The sequence below is a fragment of the Pithys albifrons genome, chromosome Z (genome assembly GCF_047495875.1).
Source record: "Pithys albifrons albifrons isolate INPA30051 chromosome Z, PitAlb_v1, whole genome shotgun sequence".
NCBI lineage: Eukaryota > Metazoa > Chordata > Aves > Passeriformes > Thamnophilidae > Pithys > Pithys albifrons.
The window spans coordinates 15976150-16001003 of record NC_092497.1 but is presented as its reverse complement, the minus strand read 5'-3'; the positions used below and the strand labels follow the sequence as shown (position 1 = coordinate 16001003).

The 24854-nt window shown below is 38.3% G+C and overlaps 1 protein-coding gene across 1 annotated transcript in view; it reads left to right on the top strand.

Moving 5' to 3' along the window:
• The first annotated feature begins 835 nt into the window (after positions 1-835).
• Positions 836-24854, top strand: part of FGF10 (fibroblast growth factor 10) — a 69273-nt gene continuing 45254 nt past the window's right edge. Inside the window, exon 1 of the mRNA XM_071581251.1 lies at positions 836-1465. Within this exon, the coding sequence (XP_071437352.1) occupies positions 1135-1465 (331 nt within the window). The 5' untranslated portion in view covers positions 836-1134. The remainder of the gene's footprint in view (positions 1466-24854) is intronic.

Sequence of the window (24854 nt, the reverse complement as noted above, 5' to 3'; positions counted from 1 at the left end):
TGAAGGGGGAGAAAACTGAAGGGGGAGGGAAGCTTCCCTCGAGGGGATTGGTTCAGCTTGGAAGACAGGGAAATTAGTAAGGCATGAGTCTCCAAGCCATGCTGGTGGCCGGCGCTCGGAGGAGAAGAACGCTTTAGGAGCAATTAGCAGCGAGCCGAAGGCGGCGGCTGCCGCAGCCGCCGCAGCCCGGGAGGAAGCGAGGGCAGCTCCCGGGGCTGCCTCCGCAGCAGGCTCCGCTCGCTCCAGCTGCAAAAAGGTTTCAGATGTCCCACCGCTGCCTGACCCCCTGCAAATAAGGGCTGACCACCAGAGGCACATCCCACCTCTGACTTGTAATCGCTGACATTTAGGCTACAGCTTCCAACCTGTTTACAACCAAAGGGGGAGGGAAAGGAAAGGAAGGGCGGGGGGACAAGTTGGGATTTCTCCCCCTCTCTCTGGATTTTTTTTTTCTTTTTAATACTGTTCTGGAGAATTCAAAGCAAAACAAAGAAACTTCCTCCTCTGGGGTTGTCAGTGAGAAAAGGACGAGTTGTGCAACTGCTTTGGGTTTTGCAAAAAGGCAAGAGGGTAGGGATCAGAAGAAGGTGCAAAGTCACAAAGTGTGAGTGCGTGTGTATGTAAAGGTGTATGTGTAAAAAATCCATTCCGGCACCCCTTTCTACTGGTTATTATTTATTTTTGTTATTGTTGTTGTTGTTGACTTTGCTGTCATCTATTTTTCAGACCTTTCTGCATCTAAGATGGTGAAGAAAGGAGTGAGGAAGAGAGCAAAATAACTACTGGGAAGTCTCAAACCAGGTTGGGGAGTGTGTGTGTATGTGGGGGGGGTGGGGAAGGGAAAAAGGAAAGAGGATTAACCACAGCAACACTCCCCCCTCTAAAAAAAAAAAAAACAAGCCAACAGTTTTTTTTGCTGAGGGAGGACTCGAAGGATTAAAAGGCAGCAACTTCTGAGGCGATTTGTCCCCTGAGTTATGGATGTTGGTGCACTTACTTCAGGCCAGATCAGAGTTCAGAGGGATCTAACCAGAAGCAGCAACCACCGTCTCTCCACTTGCCTTTTACCAGGTTTTACCCTTCCAGTATGTTTCATTTGATAAGACTTTTTCCAGCGCCTAGAGTTTCAGTACAATGTGCAAATGGATACTGACAAATGGTGCCTCAGCCTTTTCCCACCTGCCTTGTTGCTGCTTCCTGCTGCTCTTCTTGGTGTCTTCTGTGCTTGTCACCTGCCATGACCTCGGCCAGGACATGCTGTCCCCGGAGGCCACCAACTCTTCATCATCATCCTCCTTCCCCTCGTCCTTCTCCTCTCCTTCCAGTGCGGGGAGACACGTGCGGAGCTACAATCACCTCCAAGGAGACGTGCGCAAGAGGAAGCTCTACTCTTACAACAAGTACTTTCTCAAGATCGAGAAGAACGGCAAGGTCAGCGGCACCAAGAAGGAGAACTGCCCCTTTAGTAAGTACGGCTCCGCGGCGCTCCGGGGCAGCGGCTCCCCCAGCCCCGAGAGCCAGAGCCCCCGGCTGGCGAGGGAAGGGAAGGGAGAGGTGACGCCGAGGAGGGGAGGGGGCGCGGGGCAGGGTGGGGTGGGCTCAGTTCGGCTCCTCCGGGACGCCGCTCCCCGCCAGCCCGTGTATTTGCGGGTCTCTCCCGTTACATTTGTTTTGCAAATGGCCTCGCAGAGTACCCGTTTGTTTCTCCGCCTGCCAGAAGAGCATATTATAAAGATTGCAAGGAAATGGGGCAGGGGGGAAACATTGTCTCCTGAATCTGAAAATCATTATCTTCTGTCATTAAAGCGCCTTGACGAGGACGCTGTATTGGAACAATTAATCGATTGCCCTCACCCACACACGCGCGCGCTCCTCTCCCCGAGCCGCACAAGAGCCCCTGCCCCGCACTCCGAGCCCGGGGCCAGGGTTCTGTTTCCCTGCGGGCCGAGGTCTTGTCCGGGCCCGCTCCCCGCTACGGGGGTCCCCGACGAATCTGGGAGCCGGTGCGCGACCGCGCTGCTGCTCGTGATGATATGGAGGCGGTACCGCGCTGCGCCCCGCGGCTCCTCGGCTGCAGCGCCGCTATGCTGCTACTCGCTCCATTGTAAACATCTGGGGCTGCCTTCCCACAGACCTCACACGCGTTTCATTGTCCTTTTCTTGCTTTTCTTTTTTTAATGAAATCATTTCAGAGCTAAAGTCATATAGCTGTCTCCATAGCTGAAGTTCCGACCTTTCTGTAGTACTTATTAAGCGTTTGGTGATAGCATGCTTTTGGTAATGTATTTTTTGCTGTTAGTGTTAGAAATGGGAACTTTATTTGGTTTTCCTGCCTGTGCAATCTCAGATTGAAATAATTGTAGTAAATCACAATATATTGCATTGCAGCTTGTAAGTGAATACGTTCCCCTCTAGGAGCATGCTGAGAAAGTAAGTTCTGCTGCCCTTGGAGAAAACTCAGACTTTCTTCACTGGTGAAGAACCACATTTTGGTTCTTGGATTGTTTTACATAAATCCAGATAAACCTGGGAATAAATCTTCTGTTAAATTAAAATAACTGAAAGTGATTTAAGTAGATCCCTTGTTAGCTGATGTGTAAAAGCTGGAGTGCTTCAGCAGGTTGCCATTCTGTATGATAGACACTGCTGTTAACTCAGCTGTATTTCTAGTAAATACTCGTAATACAGGCTTGCAAACAGTGAGAAAAGTGCTGCAGTGTCATATGTCACTGCTAGACTTGCTCCACCTTGCAGCTTCATTCTTTATCATGCACTCTAATGTTTGTAAAAGCTTTAGATGTCAAAAACGGTGACTCTTACTGGCTCCTTTTCTGTATTTCATAGAAAGATAAATTCTTGAAAAACAGCTATGAGGAAGGCTTGACTTTGATAAATTCATGTGGAATGAGGTCCTAGCACTGTCTTTCTCAGATTACTTTTGGGTTCAGAAGAGAACAACATCATTCCCCTAAAATGGGATTCTGAAAGTTTTGTGTGCATTTCTGAGAACACCAACCCTTCCGCGTAGATCACTGCTGCCAAAAAGGCTGTAAGGTGCCCAGTCTGACAGTAGTGTATTCAGAAAAGTGACTGCTCGCCTGAGCAGTCCCACTTAGGCAGCAGAAGTGTTCAGGGAGTAGATTTGTACAAGTGCGTGAACTTCTGTGAGATCTTGCCAAGAAGAGGGAAAATCCACTGAAAAGCACACACACATCTTCCTACCTTTTCAGTCTACATGCAGGAACAACCCCATGCAACTGTGGGAGAGGGGATGTGTGGTGTCTCCTCATTTTGCAGTCAGTGTATCAGAAAGAGAATTGGCCTTTTCAGTGATATCATGGTTATTCTCACATCTGCAGAGCATCTGCTGAAAGGGAGGAGAATTTGTTTCATATAAAAACAGAACAATGCCTTTAGTATACATAATCGTATCCTATCACTAGGATTATGTGTAATGAAGGACTCCCATCATCTTAAAACATGCAACTTGCCTACTGCACTAATATCACAGTCAGACCCAGTGTACAAAATCTTTCAATACAACTACAGTCTCCTTGGCAGAAATCAGAGTTCTATGTTCTTCATTAACAGTTATTGTAATATGCAGTGTGAAATTGTGTTTTCTGTAAAAATTCATAACCTGAGAGAATTTAAAAATATATTTACTGTACCTTTATTCAAGAGTGTTTGTGTAGAAAATTGTTGTCAATTAATCACTAAATCTACCCTTTCCATAACTTCACGTATAGCAATGCCGTAATAATATTACTGTAATACCCAGCTGCACTGGTTCCATGCAAATATATGGTCTCTCTTTCATATGGTCTAAAATAAGTAATGGCATGTGAATAGATTTCTGCCATGCGTAAAGTTAGCCAGACAGGCCACTAAATTGTAGCCTGTTTAACACTGCAGGCTGTTTAATCTCTAGTATGAGTTTCTCTCTACAAAACCATGCTTTTCTAAACAAATAAAAGTGCCTATTGACACACAAGACTGAAGTACTCTAATTTGGAGGCTAATTTTCTTATATGCTAATGTTTAAATCTGTTTATCCTGCAGTAAAGCCTTATCAGTAGGTCTGTAAGACCGTGATATGTTATGTAATTGCACAACAGCTTTCATGGCTCACTGCCAATTAAGCACTGTCAAGTAAGAAGAACAGTTGGAGAAAGTCAGAATAAACATTAAGAAAACAGAATTTAGTCTCCAGTCTTTAAATGGCTCAAGCAGCATTCATAGATTTACTGTGTAAATATTCTGTAGGGTGGACTAAATTAGAGTTTACTCTGGAAGATGGATTTCAACTTGATTGCTTGGAATTATTCCATCACCCTTTCTCTACCTTTAGGGTAGCAGGAACAGAGGTGGCTCCTGATTGTTCTGTCAAGGAGACTGGGGAAACTTGCAGCATTTGGCATAGTTGAAGGGCGTCTATCGCTTGCTACATGTAGGACACTTTTTAGGTTTTGTTTTATTGTTCCTTACATCTGGAAATTGGTCCTCAAAATGCAACTACTAGTTTGCCCTACAGCACCACAGCTGTGAAGTCCCTTGCCCCTGTTCTTGACAGAGCCATTTCCATGCACAAATAAAGAGAGCTGTAGTGCCTACATACTAGTTGTGAGAAAAACAAATCCAAAAATCCTCCAATGAGCAATTACGAAAGTTTTCCCTATAACTTGAGACCTGAAATCACCAAAAGAAACTTGTTACATATTAATATTAAAAAGGAATTGCGTGAGTGCAGATTCTGATTTCTCTTGCACTCAGACAGCTTTCTTGATTGAAGATAGTGAAACTGAAATTAATGGATGGCTTGCATTAAGGTTATATGATCTATGATAAGCTGCTTCAAGAAAATTTGAATGTATTTCTAAGTGCTATAGTATTTTCAATTGACTTTTAATGCAATTGGTAATAGCACTATGAAGCACACAGACTTCAAATTTACAGGGCAGAACTTATTAGCTGAAGAATGGGAACAAAATGCATGGTCCTTAATTAACAGCTGCTAACCTGCTGTCTGTGGAGGGAGTTTTGCCTAAGCACACTCAGGATCAAGCCATTACTTAGGTACGTTTTTAGGGAAAGAAGTCTATGTCACTGAGTCTAGATACTAGTGGAAAGAATTGCTGGAGTGATTTCTGCGGGCTTTGGACCAAGCAGTACTATGCAAAACCTACAGTAGATGGCGGCACAGCCACTGCCTGGTGTCACCTCTGCTCGAAGGAGGTGGAAAAGAGGGGATCTGAATCCTCAAGTGTATAAGCAAATTTAGCTCAAGCAAAGCCAAAAGGGCTTACACCAACAGATATTCTATTAATTTGCCCTCTGAGCATCCCAAGTGGACTAATCCAAGCAATGAAAAGGCACGGCAATTGTAGAGTAAGAGTGTTTACAGGGGAGCTAGCAAGAAATAATTAGCTACTTCCCACGAGCTCAACTATTCCAGGCTTTTCTTCTGAGTATGCAATTATCTTTTATACTAAGCTTTATGAACTGCTGAAGTCCCTGATAGTCTTTGGTCCTTTAGTTAACATGGAATCAGCTTAACAACATAGTGAGTAAAAGCAGGAAAGTTCCGAGCCTCATTCTGTACCCCAAAAGACTGTAAACAACCACTCTAATTCTAGAAGTGCTGAACATTCCTAATGAGGACTTTAGTTGTCTGCAAATATACATAGATAAACAGAGATTTGTGCTGTATATTGGGGTATATAAAAATAGTATTAAATGTGTTTTGATCAACTCAGTTTGATACTCTTTTTTTTTTGATCACACCTCACATGCAACAAAATAATAAAGTGTGATAGGTGCCTTAGACTCTACCAGGAAGCTCCAAGCAGATTAAAATAATTGGTAAAATATGTTTTTTTGCCACTGAACATTTTGTAAGCTAACTGCAATTATTGACTCCTTCTCATATGGTGTTTGTAAATTAATGTGAGAACTTTTTACTGTTTTTCCAAAGACTGATTAGCAGACATATGTGTTTTGTTGTTTTACTCTCCACAGAGTTCTATTTTATTGTTTTACCAATCAAAATACTGAAAATACGAAATAATACTGTTTTTACTGAAGTAATTTGAAACTTAGGTTCTTTATTGTAAAATGTATAGGTTCTTATGGAGATGATTTCTAACTTCAAGTCTTGGTGGTTTTTGGGTTTTTTTTGGAACACATGTAATTTATAACCATTAGTATAAAAACGTAGGCACTTAGGATTTATGAATGTGGAAAGAATTGTACTATTTAATGTCTACATGACACTCTCCTGTTACCCTTGCTACATTCCTGCCTTGTGGACCCTCCATGCTGATACTGTAGCCCTGCCATAAATCTGTTCAAAATACACAGTTGTAAGAAGTCTTTTTGTCTTCATAAATCTAACTTATAGCCACTTAAGAAAAAAAAATTAAAAAAGCAAATAGGAAGAGTTAGGCAGAAACGAAAGTTTGTTTTTAAACCCTCAGGAAAAAAAAGAAAACAAGGACCATACAGGCTTGTGGATGCCATTCTTCTGTGATAATGGCAGGGTTCACAGGTAGCGGCTTGGTCAAAACTTCCCTTGAAGATGGCATTAGCTGAGTGAGCACTATAGAATGTGCTTACACTTCTGTAACATCTTGGATGCATTCACTCATAGGTTAAGATCCTCTGTTTTGAAATAAGGCATTTTAAGATGACTTTCAGATGTCTTTGAGCTGTGTGTGTGAATAGGGGCCTTTTCACTTCAAATAAGAGTCAGATCAGATCCTGCAATAGGGGAGTTTTCATTTATTCCACAGAGTTTTTCATTTTGGAAAAAGAAAAACCCTTCTATGAGCAAATCTTGTTAACTTGTGTGTCTTAAAAATAGCAGGTACCTATATGAACACAAGGCAACAACTCATGTCGTGTCTATTACTGACTTTTCCTCTAAGAAAAAAATATAATTGCACAACAAAGATTCTAAATAGGGAAAAAAATTTGTAAATAATATTGTCTTTCTATTCTTAGGCTTAATATTTGGGATAATAGAAATAGTGTCAGCAATGCAGAAACATGAGTCAGTCAGCTTGGGATTTCTTATAGTGTTCCCTTCTTGTCATTGACATGACATAACAAAACATTCTTTTCTTAATTTTCTGGACAGCTTTCAGAATCAAGATCTTACAAATTCATCTTCTCCAAAGTAGCATAAGGTTGAAATTTCTGTTTGCTCTTTTTGAACTCTTGCTACCACTTGCAGTTGCCATAAGACGCTGAACTACCTTATCCTAGTATTGTGGGGTTTATCATCTACAGACCTCTTCATCACTTTGAACAGCACAGTTTGAGTGTTTGTCAGCATTGCCAACCAGTGTCAGTGTCAGGCTGCATGGAAAAACAACCTTTGCTTGCTTTGGGCTAGGAGTACCAAATTGTTAGATCAGGAATGGAGGACATATTTAGTTAAGCTTAGCACATGTTTGTTTCTCAGTTGAAAGGTACACTGGCGCTGCTGGTGTAATTGTGTGTACTTGTCAAACAAATTTTCCTTCTTTTGTTTTGACACCTTTGATGCAATCTTTTGCTGTCTTGCAGCCTTTCATTGTTCCGATGCTTTAAGACAGAAACATAGTCAATGGTACTTACAGCCATTGGTTCTGCTAACTAGGAGGATCCCTTCCTAGTTCTATTAATTACTAGTTTCATGTGCCAGTTTGTTCTAAAACATCCCTGTTGGGTACAACATAGTAAAAAGGAGACAGGAAACATTGTTTCATGAAGTTTTGAAAAAGCCTGGGAAAGCTCTCTGTGTTTACGAAGAGAATTGATCTTCAAGGGTAGGAGTTAGGAGGAAGTGGCTTAATCTTTAATCTCTGAATGTATATTGAAACTGAATTCATTAGCTGAGCAGACTATTAAAACTGATTATGCTACTTCATAAGTACAGTGCAAGAAATGAAAGTTTGAGGGGAAAGAAATTATTACAAGTGAGCCAAGTCACACACAAATAGTGGCTTTAAAGGCACTCTTTTTAAATTAGGTCACTTGTGTTCTTTCTTTGAACATTCAGTTCTAATTGCAACAGTAAATCAAAGAATACACTCAAAGTAGATTCCCATGTAAGGTGGACAACTGGACAGTGCCTTTTTACTGCTACTAACACGTGCATCCAATTACTGGGTTGATATACTCACCATGTCAGCTGTAAAGCATTCGCCTATTTTATAGTTAGCCTAAAGAATTACTAGCCTGTCCCCTTTCACATTTACCTCTAAATAATCTGTCAGTAGTGTATATCTTCTGCAGTTAAAGAGGAATTTTCACACACATCGAAGTTGACTTTCAAGAAGAAAACAAATGTTGAAACTACACCAAATAGTTTTATTCTTTTCCCCCTCTTCCATAATTTTTGGTGTGCAAAAGAGGAAAAGCTTCAAATACTAGAAGAATGAATGATCTACTGCTTGATACTAGAATGATCATGAATGTTATATAAAAATAAAGATCAGATCTTTCATAAACCTTGATTTTGAAAAGCAATATGATGCTTGCTCCTTTCATGGTGGAAAACATATGTGAAGAATAAACTTTAGTCCATTTTTGCAGTTCCTGACCACTCTTCCTACATGGGGAGCAGAAGTGAAAATGGGGGTGGGGGAATGGTTGAGGAATCTCGTTGCTTTTTTTTTTTTTCTGCAACTCATAGATATTCAAACATTGCATAGAAATAAATGAAATATAAGTTTTCTTTTAGGTTACTGATGCACAGCTGTGCAGCTGTAGTCAGCATGTGAGGGACTTGAGAAGGAAATGTTGAAGCATTTTGGAAGCATTCAGGATGTTATTTAATTGGAATTAAGGCATGGTGTTAAGTGGAGACTGGGTATAAATCAATGATATTGTGCCTGCATTAGAGGAAGTGGGTGGGAAGTGTGACAAGTACCAGAGCAGCACTAGGAAGGATGACAAGAAAGAAATAGAGGCAGCATGTGTAATGAGTGGGAGAGAAGTGGGGAGAGGGGGAGCATGTCTTACCCATTTTGGCAGCTGTGAACTGCCACTGATGTTGAATTGTCCTGTCTGATCTCACTGTAACATCCATTTGCTCACAGATTGAAGCTATGAAGCCATTAAGATGCCTTTTGAATTTGTATTAAAGTGTGTGTTCAGTGGTGGAATATCAACTTCCCAGTCATTTTTATTGTGTTATCTCTGACTCTATTCTGTAGATACTGTTTGGTACATGCTCTGGAGTTCTCTTCTTCACATTACCCTCTTCAAGAGGATTAATATTTATTCCTGATGCCAACATCAGTGTGGACTACTTGGAAACAGAAGGGTGGGCAAACTTATCTTAGAAAGTAAGAAGATATGTGAAAGAACCACAAGCTCTTGGCGTTTTGTTTGGTTGTTTTTTCTGAAATTTTTCACTATGATAATATTATGCACTGTATTTGCTATGAGAAATATATGCCTTAAGGACATCAAGACACTCTAGAATTCTAAGTGGTTTAGTCTTTGGAGGATGAAATAGGGTGAAAGAGAGTACTTTTGTGACTGATCTCTTTAGTGTTAAGAAGTATGTCACATTTTGTAAGCTTATCTGTAAGATTTGAAGTAGTTACAGTGTTCCAAGTTTGTTAGTAGAAAATACAATTGTATGTATGTATATATATATATGTTCTATAATGGAATAGGGGTGACTGCATTTAATATGAAGTTGATTTTATAAGACTGCAGTTTTAGAGGATTCCTTTCATAAATTTCTATAATGCTAAAGGCTCCTGATTTTCCTTGAAACAGTCTTTTACCTTCAACACAACAAAGTTTTTTCTCTGTGTTTCCCAGACACTTACTTTCTACCTATGATTTTTCCTGGATGTAAGCATTAAAAGCATAAACCATGCCGCAGAATCACAGAACCATATAATACCCTGACTTTGAAGGTTCTCACAAGGATTGTTGTGTTCATCTCCTGATCCTGCACAGGACAATCTGGAAGTACCTTTCTTATCCACAGGAATTATCATAGTACCTGTGACACGTGTCCTTGGAGGCAAGCTAATGAAAACCTTCCCCTGAACTGTAACCTTGGCTCACGGCTTGACTCTGCCCTTCTGCCCTGTCTCAGGGGAAGCAGAGTGGTGCATGCAGCTCTCATTCTGATGACAGGACACCTTTCCTTTGTCAAAACACTGTGCTAATTAACTGCAACAGAGAAGTTCTTACACACTGAGGATCTGCAACTGCAAAACTAATTGTAACATGGAAAGAAATAACAGAAGAGTGTAGAGCTAACCTCATGAGCCAAGCTGGGTTTATTTTTTGTTAGTCTGCTTCAAGGTCTAGGCCTGATTGCTCAGCTGTCTTTTCAGATGCTGAAAAGATGCAAGATGCATGTGTGGGTTTGGTGCTTACAAGTACCTGGATCAGCAGTATGTACTTAAGCTGAAGGGCTGAGCTAAGGCATCACCATATGTAAACTGGGGCAAAAAGTTATTACAAGTTGAGTTTCATTGGGTGTTCAGAGGTACAAACCACTGTAAACTCTTTAAAATTTTTCACTTCAAGTTGTTGTGACAGAAACAGCTTCCAAAGTGAGTAGCATGTAAAAATAGAAGGAAATTATGATTGTTTCAGCATCTTAGAGGTGAAAATGCTACTGAAAGCACATGTGCAAGTACAGTGATCATTATGAACAATAACATTTAATGCCACATCTGATAACTTTTATTCATAGAGGAGCATCACCTCTGCTTCCAAACACTCATGAGTGTACATAGCAATGTGCACTTCTTAGTGCAATGACTAGCTTAAACCACTTAAGCAGCTAATATGCCTAAGTGGTTTAAGCATAAGTTATTATGGTTAGCGCTGAGAGGTGCAAATTGTGCCCGTTCTGAGACCCAAAGTGGATTCTATATAAACAGCTCTGCTGCTTCTCTTGGATTTTGCTTCATGGGCAGCTCTAGTCCTAGGCCAAGAATGATGGAAGGCGATGTTGAGATCATGCAGACTGACAATTCTATCCATCCTGATAATGATGTTGGCTGTTACTAACATGCAGTGGGAGATACTGCAGGACAGGAAAAGGGTGACAGTGCTAGAAAAGAAAAGTTAAAAAATCTCCGCTTTCACAGCTTCGTATGCCTGAATAACCTGGGGAGTGGTAATTGGAATCCAACCTGTACATCCCATGGCATTTAGTCTATGTGGCAGCTGTACAATAGTTATTCCTTGGTGCTTCCTTTTGTCATATGACATAAACCAGTCAAGAACAGTGATTTCTGATTGCTTGAATGCTGATGATAATTTTATATTAAGGAGTTACAAGGCTGAACTCACTGATACTACTAAAAACATTTTAAGATTACCGTGTGGAAGACAAGAAGATTACTATCAGTAAATGCAATGTATTAAATACCTTATTGTAGGATTTTGGATAAGGAAATGTTTTTCATCTGAACAAAATACTTCATAGAATAGCTACTCAGTTGAGTTTGAAACTAGATTGATTGGGAAAGCAAAAGTCTACATCAGTTTTCTTTATAGAAGAGCCTGTGGGGTATTTGAACTTCAGAAAGATTCTTAATGATCATGATGGGAAACATATATAGGCTGGGATAATGAAGTAGGATTGTGAGAAATAAAGGCTCGTGTCCTTCACCATGTGCTCTGAAGATACTCTGGCAATAAAGGGAGCTGGAAGAATCTTTGGAGCTCCCCATGATCCTCCTGGTGATTGTTGACTAACACAGAAGAGGAATGTGCTTAAAAGTAGAGGGTAGAAGACTGGACAATTTGGCACAAGGGCAGTATGCAGGAATTAAACTTCTAGTATAGGTATGCCATAAAATATTGGGAAATACCAGGCTCTATATGTTTGCTACCCATTATACCTCAAAATTTCTAAGAGTTAATATTTTTGTCTGATTTCTCTTTGTCTCTTTGCTGCTTATAAAATGATAGCAGTACTTCCTACATGAGCAAGGGTGTTATGAAAGCAAATTACTTGTGAAACACACCAGTAACATTGTGATGAGTGCCAGCAGAAAAAGTCCACCCAGAGGGTAATCATTCTCTTTCTACTGAAAGGTTTGGATATAAGGGCAGTTTTGTCCTCATACAGGACAGGGAGGAATAAGCTACTTCTTAACTCTAGCAGACTTAGTTGTTTGTCTTTTGACTGAAAAAAAAAATGTTTCAGAAAAAAAATATGCTATAGCCCCTGTTGCAAGCCTTCTGTCAAGATTACTCAACAGATTTGTTGCTTAGCATAAAACAAAAGTTAATGGCAAAATAGCTCCTAACCAAAGGGTGGAGGCACAAATTTGGTCTTCTTGTCAAGCTGAGCTCTAGATCTGATTCTGCTGCATGGACATTATAAGCACAAGCAATACCAAAATTTCTTTTGCCTTGTGGATATTAACATTAAGATGCTTTACCTCAAGGATCTGTATAGTTTTGATGATTAAATAGCTGAAATATAATTGTTATTTCATTCTTTACTGTCAGACCTATCAGTTGAAGAAATCTGAGCAAGATAGCCACCCAATATTTATTGTATTAATATATTAGGTATTTTTGGGAGTGCCTTAATTTCCTTGAAATGCTGTTGGTGTATCGGAGTTAACCTGCAGGAATTATTTGTTTGAGTTTTATTTATTTTTCTACCATTTCTTTAAATTATTGGTACTTCCCCTTTAGTGCCACAGACATTTTTCCTTCAGTTTAATTTATTACAGTTACTTTTACATGTCACAACTTTGCTTTGAAATGACAGCCATCCCAAGTTAAAGTCTTTTCAACTTTAGTGAAAACACTTATAATGAGGCTGACACTTGGCTCATGTGGTATTAATCTGGTCTCTTGGTCATTTCTTCAGTTTCTCCTGCTGCAGTCAGCTCTCAAAAAGACATATCTGCAGCTGGGGAGTACATAAGATTAACTTCCGCCTCTCTGTGGCTTCTTGCCTCAGACCACACACCAAATAATTCCTCAAAGCGTTATCCAGATTTGCTCAAAATTCACCATGCTTGCTTTATTCCTTCAGTTCTGCCACACATGCATTTGTGGACTCTGCTTACAGCTGATTCTGCTTATGAAACAGGAAACATTTTGCAAAGACGAAGATTTAGAGACCAACACTGTTGTAAAATATCTACAATAATTTTCCTCTAGAACTCTTCCCTTTTTTGGTTTTGCTGATTTTATAAATGTACAGAGTGAACCATAAAGGTCAGCAAGACACAACCTTTTTGTTCCCAGCTGTACTTAGGGCATAGCAAAGACTAATACAAATTTTAAGTACAGACTGAATTATATTAACTCCCTTATCCAAAATGATTTTTTTTAAAAAAGATAACCCCTGTGCTTATATTCAGGACAAACTTTAGTGCTGTCTGAACTATTAAATTTAACAATGCTACAAAACAAAAAAAAAAAACCAAACCACTGTGTGGATGGAGGAAATGTTAGTCAGCTCTGCTACCCAGAGACCTCCAAACCTTAATCAGAGTTTAAAATCCTTTAAATGGCAGTCACAGATGTGAGGTGCACATACCTGTGCTCACACACCAGTGCAGACTCAAGAAATATCTAGCAGGAAATCCAGTAGATAAAAACATTTAATACTTCTCATTATTTTATTCTTCATTCAAGTCGATAAAGGGGATGGGAACATAATTTTGGTGTTTGAGTAAACTACAGTCTGGCATTTTCTTGTACTAATATTCTTGGGTTTTCTACTAAATATTTCTTTGTGGTGGTTTCAGAATCTTTCTGCTTGTCAAAGAACCAGTTAAAAACAAACAAACAAATAAATAAATAAGGTCATGATTTATAGACACATTTTGTGTGCCAAGATACAGAAGTTCTATGTGCAAAACTGATATACTGAAAATACAAGAGTAAATTGTGTGGCAAGGCAACTATGAAGTACATAAGATAAAGTTTCCAAAGAATCTGTGGGGGCCCTAACTGAAGAGCGCACTTACATTTTGCCCCCAACACAAGAAAGACATTTATCTGTTGGAATAAGTCCAGAGGGGAGGTATAAAGCTGACCCCAGGGCTGGAACATCTCTTGAGAGTAAGTAGGAATCTGTGTCATTATTTTAGTAACTGGACATACTAATGCCTTCAGAAGGACCATAGTATATGCTTTACCTATGACAATGTTAGAGACTCCTGGATATCTATTAGCAGTTTCAGAGTTTAGTCAGTTAAAGAATTTATCTGTTCTCTTGTTCCACTGACAATGAGTACTAGTCAGCATGACCTTGTAGCAGAGCTTTTTGCTGTTGCTTTTTTGTTGTTGGGGTTTGTTTGTTTTTTTTGCATTCCTTATCCAAAATGGTAGATTTGTTTTCTGATTTTGAAGGAGAGCTGATACTCACAAGTCCTTTGTCACAGGCCACTAAAAGTGTCAAAATCTTACAGCAGGCCCTTGGTGGCTTGTTAATCTCTCCCTTTTTTACCCCCTTTCTTTTTTAAAGCAAACAGACTCCTTCACTTAAGTATAATGAGAGCCATGCTTGCTTGCCATAGCCTACTTGGTCCTACCAGCTCAAGCAAAATCTGTCTTGTTTCTTCGCATCCTTTTCTTGGCTCCAACAAAGGCAAAAAGCACAGGTTTTTATGGCAGAGCTATTTCATATGTCAAATGAAAAATGGAGGCTGCCGTTTTCATAACAGAAAAATAGACAAGTGTCCTTAGTATTCCTCCACCCTTCCAAATTATCATCAGCAACATGCAAAAGATAAAACTCTATGTTAAACAGGGAGACTAGATGTATGTTTAACCTCTCACCCTCATTTTTCTAACTGGCTTCCATTAGGAACAAAAAGTTAATATATTCTAAACAAAAATAACTGATATGGTAAGGTGAACTTTTCAACTGGGTAAGAGTTCTTTAGAAAAAAACAGAATTACAGAGTCCTATGTTAGGTCAACAGACTGTTTTACTGTAGCAATATTGGAAACAATAACTCCATGGTTACTTTTGGTATAGTAGTGGCTGAAATTTTGTTGAGTTGCAGCAAAACAAAAAGTAAAAAGCACTTAAATTCTCATATGTTACAGAAAACCTAGAAATCTGCTATAGATCTTAGGTTTGCTATTCAGTGCTAGACTTTTACATGTCTACAAATATTCACTAATCAAAGCTTGAAATATGCCTGTATTATTTTCCTCTTTGGAAACTGGGACTGAGGCAGAGAGTTTGAAGACTAGGTTTTTGTCTTACAACTTTATTCAAGCTTATTCCACCACGAATCCCTAGACTGATACTTCTACTCTCTTCTTTATTTTGTGTTCACAATAAAAAGGATGATGTTCTTGTTTTTAATGGAAATGGGAATTGAAGGATAAAGGGTAATACTATCCATTTTGTATAGCAGAGGATGTCTCCAATGTAGATGTACATATATGACAAATCAGATAACAAATTTAACTCTAGTTAGAGATGCAGGAAGTAGAAGAAAAGTCCACTGAATTGATTGAGTAGAGACAATAGACAATTCTGTCTCGACAGAGAGTTTGCAATCTGTCCTCTCTTGGTAAAAACACCCATCAGTTGCATGTAACCCATAACGTATCTTTGGGAACGAAGTTTATTTTATCAGGAAAGATGAATATTTAAAATGCTATTAATGTATTCACTACAGATTCCATCCATAAAGAGTCTGTCCTTTTGCAAGTACACAGTCTGAAAATGAGCAGATTTTGCATGTGGATTCTAAATCCTTAGTTTTAATTGCTTCCTTTTATATTGTTTAGTTTGTAGGGATAGGTTGGTGTTTAGGATATATTTAATAGAAGGAAAGATACTCACACAGGAACCAAAGAAAACTCCCTACAGTGAGACAGGGAAAACAGGTCTTAAAAGAGACTGCTGCAATTAGGGAATCAATACCAGAAGTGAGTAGACGAGCAGCCCTCCAGCAACTTGTTCTGAGTCCTCAGATGGAGGTTACTAAATCTCACCAGCTCATGTTAGCATTTCAAAACATCCCCCAGGAAAAATCACACATCTCAGTTTTATGGCTTAAATACAAGATTTTAGCCATTCTGGATGATATTACCTAAAGGAAGTAAACACTGGAGTGTTTGGAGGGCAGCTAAGCTCCATCTGGGGAAATCACATAAAGAGTGGCTGATATGGATTTTTTTCCATATAGGCATGATTCATAAAAGAGATATGAGATGTTTTAGAGGGAAAAAAGTAAAGGGAGTGTTAAAAAGAGTGATGTTTGAAATAAAATTACCAAAATCATGTAGACTCTGAAGAGAGAGGATGGAGTTTTGACCCTGTGCAGAATCTCAGTACCTCAATTATACACTCCTAGTATTTCTCTGAAATTGGCAATGTAAAGCAGTCAATTTATTCGCACTGTAATTTCAATTTTCATCAAGAGTATCATCTCAACACCTTATTAAAGTAATAATGCCACCTTAGAACCTAGTCCAGGAGTAAATATCAGTTGATTTTATGAGTTGCGCCAATCCTGGAAAAAGTTGTACATGTCAGCTTTACAGAAGGCTGAAATAGCCAAAGGAAAAGGTCAGTTGCAGGATAAAAAGGATGAAGAATTAAAAAATAATTCTTTATGCTGCAAGATGCCATGAGGAGGCAGGAGCACTCTGAATTCTCACAATAAGATCCTCAATTTTTTGTGCCCTCCAGTTACTGTAGAAACTTTGTCTTCTCATTATCTACATAAATTTCAAAGGCAAAACGATATTGGAACCATTCCTACTGGTACCTTCAGCAGACAGCTCCTGTGGAGCAGCAGCCTATGCATGCTATCAATGACATCTTTGCCACACTTCCAGAACACATTGTCATAGACCAGATGGGTTACTCATAGATGGCCTCCCCTGCCTACAAACGTCTGTCTATGGCAGTTTGGAAGCTGTACGTAGGTGGGAAGAGGTTTGTGGCTCTTGGCTTAGAACAGAGAAGTTCTGTAAAGCCATGTAGTAGGTAGCCAGTGAACTCAACAAGTGAAAAAAAAACCAAACCAAACCAACTTTATCTATCTTTCCCTCACTTCTTACCGTACCATCAACTTTTGGTGGATCACTTAAAAGTGTCCAGGAAGGCCCTGTGTCCCAGGATCAGAATGGAAATGGCATTGCTATGTGATTTACAATGACTGGTGAGCTCTGTTGCAAGCACAGCCTTGCCATAGGCGTTTGTTACACTTGGTTGGTGTGTGTCTGTTAGTTAAAAATGTGTCAAATCACAGGAAAGCAGAACCAAAGAAAACTCCTGGGAACTTTCATACAGCTTATGTTATCACCAGTGTTCATTTTATACATTTATTCAGAAGTTTAACAAATTCAGTTAACACCAGATAGGTTTGCTCACCATGCCCCTTAGCTGTAGGCTGTTCTATAGTCTCACTCCTTAAGGGGCTACAAATAAATCTTACTTTTAAAAATCAAAAATACTGTCAACAAGACAAGGAAATGGCCTAAAGCTGTGCCAGGGGAGGTTCAGGTTGGACATGAGGAAGAGGAAGAATGTCTTCACTGAAATGTTGGTTAAGCAATGCAACAGGCTTTACAAAGGGGTGTTGTAGTCACCAACCCTGGAAGTGTTCATGAAAGTATTCAAGAAACAGCTGGATGTGGCAGTTATTGCTGGGGTTTTGTTGTCAAAGTGTTTGATCAAAACTTGGGCTCGGTAATCTTGAGGTCTTTTCGAACTTTAAAAATTTTTATGATTTTGTGATAGCAGTGCTCTTTCAGTTCTTTTGCCCAAGCAGTGCCTTTAACTGACCCAAAGATTTTATTCTTTACAGTTTACAACTGCAAAGTACATATAGGGGGCAGCTGTGTTCTCTACTTTTTCCTGTTAAACTTCATATGCTAAATACTCTGTCAAACAGAGAACTGTGTGCTAGGACACAGACCACTGTATTCCTATTAGTTCTGAACATAAGGAAATGTAGCTTCATCCCCATGTGGTGGAGCATAGAAATTCCTGTGTGGCACCCTGGATGCACAGCTATCTTGCTTTCCATACCCTGGTTTAATAGCTTTTCTGGGGCATTTTAATTTGAAGTATTTCTTGTCGGGTTTTCTGGTTAGATCTGTCCAGACTGTAGCTCTTTTAAGATAATTCTTTCATTCTCCTGTGTTTCAAGAACTGCTTCTGGGTGCCAGGTCTTAAACTGTGTGTGATGTCTCAGACCTAAAAGAATACCAGGATTACCAAAATTAGTAGTCCTCCACCCTCTTCTGCCACTTGGCAACAGCTGCTTTCTGCCCAATTAGTAAAATAACTATGGGCTGTAGAAATGGGCCTGGTTTGCAGTGTATTTGACAGGGCAAATTGTTGGAAAGGTTGAAGTACTCTGTCAAGAGTGATAGTCCAAATATAGCTGATGTAGACAAAGGTGAATTTAAGACATTTGTCATGTAATGTTTTACTCTCATTGATTCGACTATAAGGCCTCTTGAAATTTGAAAGGAGAATGTTGTTTTATGGATGTTTTGGGGAGGGAACTTATTTTCCCTACTTTCTTAAATGTGTTGAAATGCCGAATCATTTTCCAATTAAAGTGAATATGAAATATTGAGAAAGACTTTCATACAAAATCAAACTCTAAAATAATGTCAGTCTAAATAAAGCATAACATTTTCTGGAAATCAGTTAGAAATATATCATAAAAACTGTACAAAGTGATTTTTAAAAAAATTATAATAAGTTTAACCAGATTTTCCTCTATGTCTTTAAGAAATTTTAAAAAAATTATTATAATATTTAGACCATTAAATTTAAAATGTGCTTGAAGCCCATTATTCCTATGGGGAAACAAAATTAATTTAGTGGTATTTTCAAATAAAATCATGTTTGGTCATAAAAGTTCCATCTATAGCTTAGTTATTTGAAAAAAAGGAAAGAACTGGAGAATGAACAATAAGTCCTCAGAAGATAGTTGTAGTATTCTTTGCCAAAATAATCAAGCTCTTCACTGACATGATGCTAAAGGCAGAGAATGACTATGTTGTGTTCTTCACAGGCCTGTGTCCAAGTTCTTGATCCAGGCAAGAAGTCTGACAGTTTATAAAATGTCTGTGTTAGTACTTGAAGCTCAAGGCACTGATGCCTGTACAGTTGAAGGAATAGACAGTTCCAGCCAGTGCTTAGGTAGCTTCTGTCACAAAGATTTATTGAACTAGAAATACTAGAGAATTGCAGCCCATACCCATAATGGCATAACGCTGTGGACAGAACTGTTGATTTTCTTGCAAAAACCTGCCCATGGGTCACTTTGTGTGACTGTGTGTTTGCATTTGACATAATACAGATCTCTTGTGTCATGTTGATGAGGGGAGAAAACAATGTGTTGACAATTGTGGGTTTTCCACACTGTAACAAATCTTTTCAATATCATATTTTCTGAAGCCCTTAGGTATGATTCCACCTGTTCCTGTCATTCTAAAATGTGTATATCAACCAAAGCTAATCTTAGTTCTCCTCTGGTGCGTCAAGACGTCATAGAAAAAGCGTAGGCTGTTGCAGCTGATAAATGGAGATAATGGGCACCACATGACTATTTTTTTTTTCTGTTTTCCTTTTCTTTTACTGTCTGTACATCTGGCTTTAATCAGCGATTTCTCTGTGAAATGTTTCAATTGTGCCTGAACAAACTCTTTGCTCTTCTCTGATATGGACCTGTGGATTATAGGTGAAACTACATTAAGAGGCTGCAGAGGTTAATTATGCCTGAAAGTTTCCAGTACTCTCCACATCAGCTGACACTCTCAGCACACTACATAAACAATCTGGGAGAAGCCATCATTAGCAAAGCATGAGAGCTGCACTTGCCCAGCCCCTGCACTTGCATTTTGAAGCCAATGAACGCTTGTACATTTTGCATGAGTCATTTATACGTTCAAATAAATTTGTAGGTCAGCTGCACATCCTCTGTGTGATATTTATTTTATATATACAAGCAAAAAGATTCCTACCTATCCTACAAATATTTGACTGCTAAACTGTTGCTTTCTAAAACCTTTCTTTTTATTTAATATATCTAATCTTCCTTTTTTTAGTAAAAGCTTGAAAATTTAGTAGAGCACCTGGATGTATTGTACTTGTCAAGAACTTTTGAGGTTCTGTGAGGATACTTTTCAAATTTAAGAAATAATTTTGCTATCTTCTATATAGAGCCAGACCTTCATTGGGAAAATAATAATACTGATTAAATAGAAGTGTTGTCAAGACTGCAGTGTAAACATGCTGATAAATCATTGCTCTCTTTTTAATAGAATCCATTTATATGGTAGGTTAAAAACAGCATGAAGTTTACCAGCAAATACAGTCCTCAGGACAATCATGTTTCGCGTTAAGACTATTGTATTTCAGACCAAACTCCAGTGAAATCAGTTACCTCCTATGCAAAATGAAGAAATGAAAGGACAAGTAGCTGCTTCCCTTTATCTCTTGTTATATTTTCTTACATTCCAACACTATTTGCTTTACTCTTTTTGAAGAGAAGAGGCAGCTTTATGCTTTGGAGTGTGCAGGAACAAGTTGAGAAAGGGTTGGAAGGTCAGCCAGTGAGTTCAAAGTGTGGCAATTCACTTCTGTCTCACCTCATTCCCGCTTCTTCAGAGCAGCAGCAAAATAATCTTTTAAATCTGTTTGATATGACTTGTATGCTTGAAGCAACTTGGATACTGCTTGCATAGAAGCTCTCTCAAATTTGCCTATATGAGATCACAGAAAAAAAATCATAGGACACTCAAGAAATTCTCCAGGTTGCTAGGTTTAATTACTAGAATTTCTAAGGAATTATTTTGTACCAAAAATAATTGGATCAACATTTTTTAAAGTGGATTAGATACAAAAATATAACATAAAACAGCCATTATAGTGAGATATGATGTGGGACATTTTTAGCAGTCAAAATGTGCTTAGACATGTATAACAAATGCCAACATGATACTGTGAATTGTGAAAAGGAAAAGACATGAGTTCTGCTGTTGGCTGTTGCCAGTAAAGGTCTACTTTTGTTGGGACACTAGTACAAAAGCCAAGATAAGATTGTGATTTGCCAATTGTTGAATTGTACTGTCCAGCTCTGGTTTTGAATTAAAATACACACGCACCAAAACTTATGTTTGTATAATTTAGTATGTTGTGTAATAAAAGAGTGTTAGGTAGTCCAGTTAATTAAATTATTACATTTTGGCAAAGTGTTGTTAAATTGAGTTTATATTTTCATGTTGTTCTTTGGGAGAGTGGGTGAAAGGAGAATTGAATTCTCTTATTGAAACAGACTAAGCTGTTGATATAATAATGCCTGTGCATAGCAATTAACTGCTATGCAATAGTAGTTTTTACAAAGAAGACAACTTGGAAAGAGCTTGCTTTGAAATAGAATAGTCTACAGTGGAGCTTTTATTCCCTGTAAATAAGAGCCTCCATAATCAACATCCCTTTTGAACAGGGTAGTTGTTGCTGTTCTCAGGGAACTGGGGGAAAGGTCTCTTAACTCATAGTGCAAGTCAGAAAAGGAGAGTTAAATGCTCAGTGTAGAAGTTGGCCCATGGAATATCTTCCATCAAATGAGATCTGGGTTTTCAAAATGAATGTGGCTATTTACATTTTTTGCAAATAGAGTACATGTACAATTTTAAGGATTTCATCTTTTATATGAAACTCTGCTGTAGCCATTTAGATAATTTTCTTGAGTTTGGATATCACTTGAAGACAGGACTTTACAGGATCAGTGTCAGTGTCCTTGTGAGTTGCCTAGGCACTTCCAGTTGGACTAAATCTGCACACCCCAACTTTTATGAGTTGTTTGTTGTTTATATTTCCATTATCAAGATGACTAGTTATACGTTTCATAAGTAGGTTTAAGAGTGTGACAAACAAGCTCTGTTCGTCCCTTGTTTGGTTTGACACCCTTCATGGACACTAACACTTAATTAGTCGTCATCTGATGCGAGGAATTTGAGTAGCTTGTTGTTTTTGTGTTTATTCTATTTCATCAGTAAGTAGAGCAGTATCAGATATATCTGGAAACAGAACATGATGTGAAATGTCCATATTGAAAATTGCTCATTATATGTAGCAAAAGTTAAGCCAGTGCATCATTCTTAAATTCGTGTTCATTATGCAATGAGAGATAACACTCTTGTAAAAATACACATCAGAAAAAAAGAGACAGATTGAAATTGTAGCTAGGAATATAATAGAAGATTGAAGGTGAAATTAGACAGTTTTCTAGGCAAAAGAAATCAATCAAAATTTGAAAATGCAATGTACTTAAGCCAGATTGAAACAGAGTTGTCCAAAAATCAAGGTTGGCCCTTGTAAAGGGTTTATGCTGTCAATCTAGATATATACTCCTCTTTTCTTCTCAGCATTTGTTTGCTAGTTTGGGTTTCACTGTTAAAGAGATTTCCATGCTGACAAAAATACCAGCTCTGTTCTTTTTTGAATGACTTGTATAAACACTTGCAACAACTCAATCCCAAGATGTTCATTAAAGTCAACATCTGCTAGGCTTCACAATTTCTGGCTTTATTGTGAATATTTCCAGTTGTTGCAAAGTAGGTAATTACAGAATTTTCTCTGTTTTATGGAGCAAATTTTGCTGTATCAATACGAAAAGAGGCAGATAAACATGTTTTAAAATACTATTTTTTTGACTGATCCAAGGCAAACCTTGATTGGTTTATTATGAACTCTTTTCCTTCATAGTTATTTTAAATTAAAAGGACTTTAAAATCTTTGATGCATTTGGGTATTCACTGGTAGTATCATGCCCAAATGTGCAAACCTTCTTGCATTTATTCAAGCATTTATAGTTGTTGTCCAGAAAAATATGTCAAATAATTTCACACTGGTCACATACATTGCAACAAAATAATTAGGAAGAGACAGGAAAGGCAGGACAAGGCCTAGAATGAAAAAAAAAAAAAGACTTCTGGGTTCTTTAATTGTAAACAAAATTATCACCACTAACACAGAGATTATGAGCATTTCCTTAGCAGAAATATTTATATTTATATAAGGTGATCGGGTCTGACTGCCCAGCGGTAGGTGTTTGGTAGTGTTATAGGTGTAGAGAAACTGTAAGAATTGAAAAGAGTAGTGCTGTGTGTAAGGCATTGTCTTACCCATGGTGGTTTACAGCAAAATAGTGCTTTTTTGTTTGGTTGGGGTTTTTTTTCTGGGTTTGTTAGAGTTCATTGTTGTTTGGGGTTTTTAAGGGGTGTTTTGGTTTCATTTGAGAGGTTTTTTTGTTGTTTTGGGTTTGGTTTGGTTTGGAAGTTTTTTGTTTACTTATGCTTTTTTTCATTTCAGTTTGCTTTGGGTTTGGTTAAGTTGGGGGTTTTTTTTTATTTAAGTCATTTTTGTTGTTATCTAGCTGCCTGATTTTGTTCTCCTGGTTGCAGTTGTTTTGCCTCGATAAACACATGCATGAACATATATTGCAGGGGATTTTGAGGAAGGAATTGCAGTAATTTACAGAAGTTAGCCATATGAAATAAAAACAAGGGCATTTCTGTCACTGTTGCGTCTAATGAATAGCAATGGAGCCTGGTATTACGAAGTGCAGGGAATCATCAAAGGTAATAAAATTGAGATCAGACCACAGCAGCATCTGGGAGTGAAGTTTTAAGTAGCAGACAGGAATGTGTACTAATTATTGCATTGTTAATATGTTGCATGTGTTGGTTGAATAGAGATGGTGTGACTAAGGGCAGGCAGTAGCATAGCCAGTAGCCCTGGATTTTATCCATCACAGATTTCTGTATTAAATCTCCAGCTGCTTTATAACTTTCTTAATACGGCATATTCCCATGCAAAACCTGTCTGTCCAACTGAGCACACCACTTCTTTCAAATGTCACCAAATTTATGTAGCAGCCGAGGACCATTTGGCTTCCTGCTAAACTGGATTGAAAGCTTAGAAGAGACAGCTGGACAGTGTTTCACTGCTACTAAAATATTTGCACTGTATACATCAGACACTCAAGTTCATCAGAGTGCTTTGATGGCTCCTTTCCTATATATACAGGAGGAACATTTAGTTGAAATGATGCTGCAGCACTGGCTTCAAACACAGCATTCCAAAATGTCTTTTATCCTTAGAGAAAACTGTTCTTTCTTTATATAAATCATGAGGCCTTGGAAAAAGTATTGTTTTCTTCTTGGTAGAAGGTCTGCCAAAGAAATATAGAACAGGCACACTTCACCAGTCAAAAAAACCTCTTCATCTTGAATTTTATATGTCTGTTATATGAAATACCAAAGCTGTGAAATTAAATTTAATACTAATCAACCTGTTGAAGAGAGTAATACTTAATATTTGTGCTTCAAATTTTCAAAGCTGTAGCAGCATGGGCTAATTAATGTTCTGGAAGCACAGGAAGCCATAAAAGTCTTGCAGTGCTTTGAATATGATGTAGCAGGATAAAAATCAGCTTACATGTCTACATGAGAAATAGTCTTAGATATTAGCTGAAGTAATAGTGTGGTAAGTGAAGTCATCATTTTTCTCTGTGTAGTCTTCCAAATGTCAGGTTTTTTCCATCTTAAACTGTTTAAAATGCCAAAAATTCACCTCTTAGCATTACTGCTGTCTGTATCATTCTCAGTTTATGTCCTGTTCTGCTCCCAGACATTCTTGGGCTATCTGATATCAATAATTAAATCATAGATTTGTGACAGATGTCTCTCACAGATAGTAGCCTTGTAGAGCTCTTACAAAAAAATTTTTTTCCCATATCAGTCTAAATGTAGTCTTTCTTTTAGGAAAATTTTTGATTGTATGTAAATAATATAAAATGGGATTTATCTATCAAGGGCCTTTGTAAGATGTGGTATTAAATAATTCATGGAGT